General features: G+C 54.2%; 3 protein-coding genes across 5 annotated transcripts in view; 2 read left to right on the top strand and 1 right to left on the bottom strand.

Annotated features, from left to right (window-relative positions):
• The first annotated feature begins 3,593 nt into the window (after positions 1-3,593).
• Positions 3,594-5,146, top strand: RANGRF (RAN guanine nucleotide release factor). 2 transcript variants are annotated; one of them, XM_017531505.2, is made up of 5 exons: positions 3,594-3,939; positions 4,030-4,146; positions 4,318-4,474; positions 4,564-4,649; positions 4,873-5,146. In XM_017531505.2, exons 1-5 carry the CDS (start codon positions 3,863-3,865, stop codon positions 4,949-4,951), a joined length of 516 nt encoding a protein of 171 aa, XP_017386994.1. In that variant the 5' UTR covers positions 3,594-3,862; the 3' UTR covers positions 4,952-5,146. The 2 variants fall into 2 exon arrangements, with proteins under 2 accessions (XP_017386994.1, XP_017386995.1); XM_017531506.2 differs by having other exon boundaries at positions 4,564-4,671; positions 4,873-4,962.
• On the bottom strand, positions 5,118-10,073 carry SLC25A35 (solute carrier family 25 member 35). 2 transcript variants are annotated; one of them, XM_017531502.1, is made up of 5 exons: positions 8,805-10,073; positions 7,577-7,642; positions 6,387-6,539; positions 5,878-6,012; positions 5,118-5,713 (listed from the first exon to the last, which is right to left on the bottom strand). In XM_017531502.1, the coding sequence occupies exons 1-5, from the start codon at positions 9,177-9,179 to the stop codon at positions 5,540-5,542; spliced, it is 903 nt and encodes a 300-aa protein (XP_017386991.1). In that variant the 5' UTR covers positions 9,180-10,073; the 3' UTR covers positions 5,118-5,539. The 2 variants fall into 2 exon arrangements, with proteins under 2 accessions (XP_017386991.1, XP_017386992.1); XM_017531503.2 differs by lacking the exon at positions 6,387-6,539 and having other exon boundaries at positions 5,134-5,713; positions 8,805-9,179.
• A 110-nt stretch (positions 10,074-10,183) lies between these two features.
• ARHGEF15 (Rho guanine nucleotide exchange factor 15) overlaps positions 10,184-10,962 on the top strand; it is a 31,472-nt gene continuing 30,693 nt past the window's right edge. Inside the window, exon 1 of the mRNA XM_037739610.1 lies at positions 10,184-10,276. The gene's annotated coding sequence lies outside the window, so the exon portion shown is untranslated. The remainder of the gene's footprint in view (positions 10,277-10,962) is intronic.

The raw sequence follows: 10,962 nt of genomic DNA, 5'->3' as shown, positions 1-10,962 counted from the left end.
TTAATAGAGACAGGGTCTCACTTTGTTGTCTAGGTTGGTCTCGAACTCCTGAGCTCAAGCAATCTGCCCACCTCGGCCTCCCAAAGTGTTAGGATTACAGGCGTGAGCCACAGCACCTGGCCCATGCCTGTAATTTCTTTGAGAGGCTGAGGTGGGAGAATGGCTTGAGCCCAGGAGGTTGAGGCTGTAGTAAGCCATTATCGTGCCACTGCACTCCAGCCTGGGTGATAGAATGAGAGCCTGTCTCAAAAAGAGTGAGAATAAAAATAACAATAATATTATGCCGAATAGGTGATCACAGGCTTCACAAAATTGCCAAAGCAGTCCACGGTAGAAAAAAAGATGCAAACCCCTGCTTAATAGAAACATTCATTGCCCTACCTCTCCTCAAAGGGATGTTTGCCTTTGGGTGCTGTGCCGTCTCTGATCTGAGTCCATCTCTTGGTGCTCTAAAGGGGAGAGTCTCTGGGACTGTTGTCTCCAAAGCAAACAACTGCATCAACTGCATGCAGGGCACTGGATAAGGGACTGTCCCAGGTGTACAGAATCAGTCAGTTGCAGGCCTACTTGCAACCAGTGTGCTGACAGCCAGTCATCCCCTGTCATCCTCCTGAGAAAAGTGGCTGCTGGCCATCTCTCTACTGAGATTTGTCCCCTGATACTCATCATCCTAGCTGCAGCCAGCTGGGCCAGAGATCTCCCTTGTGTCTGGGTGGTGGCCTGAGGAGTGGCCAGGCAGGAGAGCCTGCCAAATAGGTACTTTCAGATTGAATGACAACTCATTGACCCAATTAGATCCTGTCCCTTGGGAAGCTGGAATTTGAACACTTGAGGGAGTCAACAGTGGGCAGGGCCAGCAGAAGTGATGGGCACAAAAAAAGAGGTGAAGGGAGAAGGGGAACTGGAGCCAAGTGTGGGAATTTGCCAAGTGAGGGTGGCCTTCCACCCCATTCATCCAGAGGAGGTCTGGCTGAGCACTCTGTCACTTCTATTTCCTACCACCCGGAAGAGCCCGTCTAACTCCTTCCCCAAGAACCCACAGAATTGTGGAGGGCCAGGAGTCCCCAGCTGCACAGGGCTCATGGCAGAACAGAGACATGCCAGATACCCAAAATGACTAAGTTGGGGGTGCTTTTTTCTCAGTCTCCCTGACCTAGTGTGACCTCCTCTGGACCCATGTAATAGGCCTCCACACCCGCTTATGGCCAGTGCAGGAACCCTGTTAACTTCTATGTCCTTGTAGGTCCTTTTCCAAGGACTCCACCTGCTTGACTGGTCCCAAAGCAGCCAGAGCTGGTATTGCCCCTGGTGGGGAACAGGGGTGGAGAGCAGACTGGCAGGAATGGGGAGGGAGGGACAGAGAGCTCTGTTACTCATTATCCCAGAGAAGCAGCATGGTGTGGACCCCTCTGACCTGGCTCCTTTTGTTTCCCATGGCTGGGTTCCTTCTCTCCCTCTGGAGCCTGTAATGCCCCTGCTCTTTCAAATTCCTCACATATCAAACGTATTCTACTCTCTTTATCCAGAAATAGGTTCAGACTCAACTACATACATTATCTCATTTCTTCCTAACAGCATTTTATTTTATTTCATTTTTGAGATGGAATCTTGCTCTGTTGCCCAAGCTGCAGTGCAGTGGCTCAATCTCGGCTCATTGCAGCCTCCGCCTCTTGGGTTCAAGTGATTTTCTTGCCTTAGCCTCCCTAGTAGCTGGGATTACAGGAACTTGCCACCACACATGGCTAATCTTTGTATTTTTAGTAGAGATGGGGTTTCATCATGTTGACCAGGCTAGTTTCAAACTCCTGACCTCACGTGATTCGCCCACCTTGGCCTCCCAAAGTGCTGGGATTACAGGCCTTAGCTACGGCACCTGACCCCCTAACAGCATTTTAGAGATAAGAAAATGAGACTCAGAAGTCTGATAGCTGTAGTAAGAAATGAGGAGTCAAGCTCCTTCGTGTTCACTACAAAAACCCTGCATCCCTATTTCGCAGCTCCCTGCCGCCCATTCCCATCCTACCCTCCCTTGCCAAACTGATACACTTGCTTTCCCTAAAACATGTCCTCTCATCTCCAAGTTTCTGCTCCTGATGTTCCCCCAGCTAGAATACCCCTAGGATGTCCTACTGAATTCTCTGAGTCAAGCTTTAAGACTCAAAGTGTGAGCCAGGCATGGTGGCTCATGTTTGTAATCCCAGCACTTTGGGAGGCCAAGGCAGGAGAATCTCTTGAGACCAGAAGTCCAAGATCAGCTTGGGCAACACAGTGAGACTCCATCTCTTTAAAAAAAAACACAAAAATTACCTGAGCATGGTGGTGTGTGCCTGTAGTCCCAGCTACTCAGGAGGCTGAGGCAGGAGGATGGCTTGAGCCCACAAGGTCAGGGCTGAAGTGAGCTACAACTGTACCACTGCAGTCTAGCCCTGGCAACAGTGAAACGCCTCTCAGAAAAACAAAAAAGGACTCAAAGTGTGCTCCACTGTTCCTTTTACACCTTCACTGAGGCATCAGGGGCTGTGTCCTAAATGTCTTTGAATTTCCAGTCCTTCACGTAGGGCCTGGCAAGGTAACAGACCAATAAATATGTGCCCTTTGGCTTCATTTCACTCAATCATTAGGGTCCAGAGGTATGGTCAGCACTTGGAACCCTCAAGATCAGAATCTTCTTGCCCAGTTCTTGGCTGGGACATAGGTGACATCTAGAATCCATGAGGGTATGGGTGATCTCCTGGGTTCCAGACACCTGCACTGAGTTTTACTCAATCACTCAACAATATGTATTAGGTCTGTTACGCTCCAAACACTGTGCCAGGTGCTGGGGATCAAAGATGAATAGAGAAATTAACTGGAAGGATATAGTGAAGCTAAAGCTTTAAGAACACAACAAATCTGTAAAAGAAAAAGAAAAGAGCATGTAATCTGTACTTCTGCACAGGTGTGCGGAACTGGGCGTGGGGTTGCACCCGCCCAGGAGCATTCCCAAAGCTAAGATTTGAGGGGGATTAGATTTCTAATACCCAGGTTGGGTCTCACTTTCAGGAAGGTGTGAGACCAGAATCCTAACCTGGACCCATTGTTCCCCTAATTCCCAGCATCGGATCTGTGAATTAGCGGTCTGGGTAGCAGCCCATTCGTCGTTCAGAGGCCCAGAACACTCAAAAGACCCTACCTAGACGTCGGACCCTTTGACAAGCATCTGCCCCTCAGGAGTGCCTCAGGCGACCTTCTTGGAAGGTGTGGCCACTTGAAAAGGAGGCCAGGCACAGTGGCTCTTGTCTGTAATTCCAGCACTTAGGGAAGCCGAGGCGGAAGGATCGCTTGAGCCCAGGAGTTTGAGAACAGCCTGGGCAAGATAGGGAGACATCGCCCAACCCGTCTCTACAAATAATTAAAAATTTAGCGGGGCCTGGAGACGGGAGCAGGAGCTACTCGGGAGGCTGAGGCAGGAGTATCGCTTGAGTCCTGGAGGTGGAGACTGCAGGAGTCGTGATCGTACCACTGCGTTCCAGCCTGGGCGACAGTGAGACCCTGCCAATCAACCAATCAGTCAAGAGGAGGCTGGCGGGAGCATGCTAGTGACCACCAACCCGAGGTCCAAACCGCAAGCCAGACCCGGCCGTCCTGCCTGGCGCCCTCCAAAGAGCGCGGCTTCCGGAACAACGCCACTGAGCCGCGCCCCCAGGGCCCCGGCGCCGATTGGTCAGAGCGAGCGCGGGGCGGAGCCAAACCTTAAAGGGTCCGGGAGCTAAGCCAGACTGGGCTGGAGGGGGCCGCTGCGAAACCCAGGGAGCCGATGCCACGTGACACAATGTGGACTTCTTTTAAACCTTTCGAATGCCCATAACCTAGCCTCAGGCCCATGGAGCCCACGAGAGACTGCCCGCTGTTCGGGGGCGCCTTTTCCGCCATCCTCCCCACCGGGGCCATTGACGTAAGGTGAGAAGGCCTGGGCGCCCAGGGGCGGCTGACTGGGTGGGTTGTGGGAAGAGACCGGGGTCAACCAGGGTCGGCCTTGCCTCACTCCAGTGACCTCCGACCGGTCCCGGACAATCAAGAAGTTTTCTGCCATCCCGTGACTGACCAGAGCCTGACTGTGGAACTTCTCGAGCTGCAGGCCCACGTGCAGGGCGAAGCGGCTGCGCGGTGAGGGAAGGGCCCCGGGCTGGCCAATGGCAGGGCCGGAGCAGGGGCAGTGGGCGCGGCTCGCGGCCGACGGTTAATCTGGGCGGTGAGACCATGCAGGGGCAGGGAGCGAAGATGCTCCTGGGGAGGTGGGTAGAGATGTCCCTTCCTGACCCTGTTTCCCCACTCCAGGTACCACTTTGAGGATGTTGGTGGTGTGCAGGGGGCTAGGGCTGTCCATGTGGAGTCTGTTCAGCCTCTCAGTTTGGAGAACCTGTCCCTGAGGGGCTGCTGTCAAGAAGCCTGGGTCCTCTCTGGCAAGCAGCAGGTAGCTAAGGAAAACCAGCAGGTGAGGGCCCGTGAGTGTGCAATGTCCTGGAAGGGCGAGGGGGGCGGCACCAGAGATCCAGGTAAGCATCCTGACTCTGATGCCCTTAGGTAGCAAAGGAAGTGACACTACATCAGGCCTTGCTGCGGCTGCCCCAATACCAGACTGATCTCTTGCTCACCTTCAGTCAGCCCCCGTAAGGAGGAAGGAATGGGCGGGTGTTCATGACTGGGTTCCCAGGAGAATCAGGCTGGGAGGGACAGAACAGGGAGACTCACTGGTGGGGTCCTCCAAGGAAGCAGGAATGGGCCAGAGGTTTGGGGACACTGACACTCAGGTCCTCTGGGGAACAGGAATTGGCAATTTCCAAACCTCAGGACTGGATGATATTCTCTCTCCATCTGTTTCCCCACCCCAAGCGCTGACAACGGTCATCTCTTGGCCCTGAAAATCTGTCACCTCCACCCTGGAGCCTGGGTGAATTTGAACAGCTGGTGACCAGTCTGACCCTTCATGATCCCAACATCTTTGGTTCCCAGTAAAGGCGCTGAAGCATTGCACGATGTTGCTGAGGACTTGGGGACTTAGCTCTGTGAGGGGGAAAAGAGGTTGAATATCTGGGTTCCTCTTATTTCTTCCCTGTGCATAAACATAAGACAATCCCTTTTCAGAATAAACTTGCTTTATAATCAACATAATCTCTGTGCCTTTGATTCTAACAGGACGCCTGGGTCCCCCCAATTCCCTTTGGTTTTGGAGGGAGGAGTTTAAAGCTGTGCATGGGAGCAGGAGGGACTCAAGGGTGACAATGGAGAGAGGGAGGAAATACACTTTGGAATGACTGGCTCAGTCCTGAGAGAGGGGTGTGAAGCGTACAGGGCATGGGTAGGGAAGGTTTAAAGCAACACCCAAGGAAAGGAGGGAAACTCATCTCTTGTGATTGAACCCTGAGAACAGACGGGGAGTGGGGTTGGCTGTCCCCCATGGATGGATGAAAGGTCGCCTAATCAGTAGTTACTAGGACACAGTGGTGGAGGCACAAGTGGCCAAGGAGTGCTGATGTGGTGGAGTGTGCGAGAGAGGCTGTTATTTAGCATATGTGTAATAGAGGGAGCGCAGCTGGTCCCAGAAGAAGAGGGAGAGGACGGTGTGGGGGCCAAGGCGGAAGTAGGAGGCACCTATACCCTTGTACATGCCAAAAATGCCCTCGGTCCGAGCTGTCTGCAGCAGAGCGTCCAGTATCCCCCGGTACATGAGGCCCTGAGAGCACGTCGGAAAGGGAGGGAGAGCACAGAGAAGGAGTTTGTCAGAGCCCATCAGAGGCCACGCCTCTGCGGGCTACGTTTTAGGCTATCCCACCGGCACCCTCAATCTGCCACCCCCATCCCCTGCTTCCCTGCCTGCCTCCCAGAGCACTTCCTTACCTTGCCTTGTGCATTTGTGGGCTGGTTGTAGAGCCTTGTGCAGGCCACATCAAAGGGTGCCATGGCCAAAACCACTGCAATGCCACTCACCATGGCAGCCACCAGAGCCAATTTCCAGCTCTGGGGAGGAAAGATCTAAGGGGGTGGAGAGGAAGAGCATTGTCAATCAGCCAACCATTCCATCCCAAGGACAGGACAGTCCCTGCCCTGTGGACACAGATGCTGGTAACTCAGGGAGCTTCCACTGTACCACTTATAACAGTGGAAAAACACTGAGAAGGAGGAAGGCCAGGGTACCCTGAAGGCTCAGGTACCCCGAAGGCTCAGGTACCCCTTCTGGGAAGAAGTGACAAGAGAACTTAGGGAAGGGTCTAGAGTCAGTGACCTCCAAGCCCTCCTGCCACTCCCTCACCTTTGAATGTTAGGCACCATCCCCTCCAGGGCCCAGTGCAGCTTGCCCTCCCATTCTCCCCTTCCCGAAACAGACCCACCCATTTCCCAGGCAGTACCTCCCACTGGCTCAGGAGGTCCTTGGTGGATGAGAAGGTGCACAGCTGGGTGGAGGAACCGATGATAACTCGGGGCAGGCCGCCCAGAGCCCCACGCCACAACCCCACCAGACCATGTTTCTGGCCAATCTCGGTTAGCGCTTGAAACATGCCCTAGTGTGGGGAAGACCAGGGGGTGGGGTTCAGTCACCCCAGTATCAGGGGCTGCCACCTCCTAACACTGCCAAGGATGGGTCCTTAACAGGAACCTGGTGTCTAGACAACAGTTCAATGTGGGCTTAGAGCCAGAATGTGGGCCCTTGGTTGTCTTGCCACCCCATTGTTCCTCCCTGGCCACCCAAGAACTGGGGCGGGATGTATGGAAGTAAGGACATTCACAGACCAGGAGAAACAGGCAGGAAATTAGAGGAACTGGAGTACATGTTGGAAAGAGGCACCAGGTACAGTGGCTCACTCCTGTAATCCCAGCACTTTGGAAGGCCGAGGCAGGTGGATCACCTGAGGTCAGGAGTTTGAGACCAGCTTGGCCAACTTGTGAAACCCCGTCTCTATTAAAAATACAGAAATTGCCGGGCGCGATGGCTCACACCTGTAATCGCAGCAGTTTGGGAGGCCGAGGTTGGCAGATCACCTGAGGTCAGGAGTTTGAGACCAGCCTGACAAACATGGTGAAACCTCGTCTCTACTAAAAATACAAAAATTAGCCAGGCGTGCTGGTGTACGCCTCTAATCCCAGCTACTCAGGAGACTGAGGCAGGAGAATCACTTGAACCCGGGAGGCGGAGGTTGCAGTGAGCCGAAGTTGCAGTGAGCCATGATCGCACCACCATACTCCAGCTTGGGTGACAGAGAGAGACTCTGTCTCGAAAAAAAAAGAAAAGAAAAGAAATAGCTGGGCATGGTGGCGCACACCTACAGTCCCAGCTACTTGGGAGGCTGAGGCAGAATCGCTTGAACCCAGGAGGTGAAGGTTTCAGTGAGCTGAGATCCACTGCACTTCACCCTGGAAAACAGAGAGACTCCGTCTAAAAAAAAGGAAAGAGGGTCTGGGTAGGCTCCAGGGGCAAAATGGGATGGAACTGATGGGTTGGGCAGAGCAGTGGCTGGGGTTGGAGCGTGGGTGCAGGCAGAATGCTAGAGGGGGAAGAGAGAGGATGCTCAGGGACTTTGTCGGACTTGGGAACCCTCACCTGATGCTTATACTGGTGCCCTACAGCAATTTCTGAGGCTGCCTGTGCCTGCAGATGTGTCTTCACCTGGGAACAAGAGAGTATCACAGCCTTTGCCCCAGTGGCCATCCTTCTACCTCAGACCCAAATGTCTGACCCCCTCACGCTTCCTCTAGGGTGTTCAGCAATGAATATCCTTTTAATCTGATAATGATTGCTGTTCCCACTTAACAAATTGGTCGTGAGACTCTGTCTCTTGGCTCCAGCCCCGGGAGGATGTATCTCCCAGCGCTACAAGACACCCCACCCTCTCCATATCCTCCTTCCCTTGGGGCTAGCAGTGGGGGGTGGAGTGGTTGGAGAGTGGTAATATTTCCTCTAAGACTGTTCCTGTTAGACAAGACCTGGGTGTCCAGCCTGTCATACCAGCTCATTCCCAGGCTGGATCTCCAGCCACCACTTCTATCAGGCTATCCATCAGACTCTGGGCAAAAGTTGCACTTTATTCCCCAGTCCCCATAGGGGGTATCTGGTTGACTTTGGAGAGACCACTGTCCCTGAAACTCACACCCTGAGAATGAGACCAGACTGCTTCTGCTACAGAACAGACTACTGCTCTTTTGCTCTTAGGAGCACTGAGCAGGGCCTAGTCTTAGCAGCCTCAGGCTCTTGACCCTTCACTTATACCAGACAACTCAAAGGGGCAGACGGTGAGATTGTAATTCTGTGATGCCCAGGATCTTCCCGATCCCTACACTACCTGATGTATGTTATTTAAATTCCTTATCCTCCCCCGTACAAATCCAACCTCAACATCAAGACATAATAATAAAAGCAATGCTACCAAATGCTTACTATCTGCCAGGATTCCCACTAGTGCTTTCATGTGTACTTCATTTGTCTCCCTCAGTCCTCCCAGTAATCACACAAAAAGGGCACTACAATGATCACCATTTTACAGATGTGGCAACTGAAGCTCAACATTTAGTAATTTTCAAAGCCAGGATTTTAGTTTCAGAAAGGCTGATTCCAAAGCCCACAATCTTAATCAATACATTCAATTATGTCCATCGGATGGCTGTATATAGGACAGATCAGAAGACTCCAAAGCCTGACAGCACTTTCCTGATGCCTTTCCCTGATTGCAGTGGAGCAGCACCCTGCCACCTATGCCCCTGGGAAAGACCAGGTTCCTATCCTACACCAAAGGATCTGCCCTGAAGGTCCCAGGCAAGAGCCCTCTTCTTACCATGTAGATGGGGCTCCCCAAGTAGGCTCCCATGACCCCAGCCATGGCCCCAGCTGCTGCGCTGCGGGCAGGACTGTGGGTGCCTTCGGCTGTGTGCAGGTAGCCCCCAGCCTCAGCCAGCCCATAGGTGCCCAGTCGGATGCCATTCATCAGGAACTGGTATATGAGGGCAGGGGCCAGGCCTTTCTGCAAGGCGGCCAGGCCATCCACCTTGCCGATGGTGATGAAGGCATGGAAGACATTTCGGTAGTGCCGCTGGTATGTGCCAGGGGCCTTCAGTTCTCCCTGCAACTGCATCCTGGTCTTCACCACCTCAAGGGGATTGGTGAATACACAGGCGCCACAGGCTGCCAGGCCACTCATCAAGAAGTCCATGGTGGGATAGCTATAGCAGGAACTGGCCCAAGAGTAAGAAAGTCAAGATGGGTGGCAGAAAGGGGGGGTTGGAAGACAAGGGAAGACCTGTTTCAGCAGTACAGGCTGCAGAAGGTAAGAATTTAGGTTTTCAGTCAAGGGTTTCAGGGTCAAATGTCAAGTGGTCAAACGTCAGGTGGGATCTGTGAGTCAGGAGCTGGCAAGGAGGGAAGAGGGAAAAATTTGGGAGACTGGTGAGAAGGCTATAGCAGAGCCTTCCTTGTCAAGGGATCTGAGGTCAAGGAGGAGCAAAAGACAGAAGGCTGCAGGTGGAATGGCTCAGGATGGTGGGCGACGGGGGCAGGGGAGTAGAGGAGGGAACCGCGGAGTTGGGAGATGGAAGCCAGGGAGGCAGGAGAAAGAAAGCCAGCAGGTTAGAGAAGAAAAGGATCCGGGAGAAGAGCCGGTGATTTCCTCGGGACAGCAACGAGATCTGGATCCGAGAAAGTCGGGACTCTGGCCAGGCATGAGCGTCCCCATGCAGCCTCCGGAGCTCGCAGCAGCTTCAACCTTGGGTAACCTGCGGAGGCCGGGCCGCCACACTCCAGCCACTGGAGCGCGGGCCAATGGGGAGCCTCCGAGAGGCACAGACGAGACCCTCAGCCAATCAGCGCCGAGCCGGCTCCGCGGCCAATGGGAGGCGCTCTCAGGGCTCGGGTCCCCAGAATCTCCCGGAGGCAGTTGGAATTAACTCTCCCGGCCCCGCCACCAGCGCACGGCCGCCGACTCCGGCTCCGGAAAGGGGTCCCGGGGCGCGGGGCTTTTGTCATTGGCAGGGAAAAGAGATTGAACCCTGGGTTCCCGAACATACACAGAGGCCCAGCGCGAAGGCAGCAGTCCCCCACTGGGGTGCTGGGACCGCCCCTCGGGTGGGCGGACGGCTCCCTCCTTTAGCTTCCTACCCCGGGTCGTGACTGGGTGAAGTCGCCTAACATCAGGGCGGCGCCCGGCTCAGTGCAGGCGCCAGAAGAGCCCGGAAGCCGCTGCCCGGCCCCCGGGGGGAAGACGGACACACCTGCGCGGCAGGACCTGTCTCCTGAGGCTGGGTGGTGCAGCAGGTTCTAGCGCCGGGGCGTGGCTGGCCGCGGGCGCCAAGGGAGGCAGGCCTGAAGATGGAGGAAGGAACTTGGCTAAATACTTAGGCTCTTTTGCGCCTCACAGCAGCCGGGTGGAGACCGCAGCGCAGGCCCCCGCAGGGCTTAGGTTGCAGAGAGCCAGCAGGTAGTGGGAGACCCTGAAATTCTAGACTCCTGTCTTTGCTCATGAGTTTCCTAATGGTTAATCACAGAAGAACTTCCGAGAAAGAGTATTGGGGAAGCTAGCTGGGAAGGGCCAGCTCAGGGAGAAGGGTTAAAGGAGGCAGGGAGACAGGGGATGTCATCTGGGAGGGAGGAAGAGGCAGAGGGCCCACTTGTGTGAGAGGCCACCAGACTTAGATTCCCTTTTCAGTTCCAGTGGATCTTACCAGCTGGATGGCCTCGGGGAAGTTACTTAGCATCTCAGGGCTCCCTTGCAAAATGAGTTACAATATGTACTGCGCGTACCTGAAAGTGTTGGTCTTGTACTCGGTGGGCAACAATCAGGTTTCTTTTTTTTTTTTCTTTTTTTGAGTCGGAGTTTCGCTCTTGTTGCCCAGACTGGAGTGCAATGGCGCGATCTCGGCTCACCGCAACCTCCGCCTCCTGGGTTCAGGCAATTCTCCTGCCTCAGCCTCCCGAGTAGCTGGGATTACAGGCACGCGCCA

Source organism: Cebus imitator, unplaced genomic scaffold, assembly GCF_001604975.1.
Source record: "Cebus imitator isolate Cc_AM_T3 unplaced genomic scaffold, Cebus_imitator-1.0 Scaffold72, whole genome shotgun sequence".
NCBI lineage: Eukaryota > Metazoa > Chordata > Mammalia > Primates > Cebidae > Cebus > Cebus imitator.
This window is presented reverse-complemented; position numbering and strand designations above follow the sequence as displayed.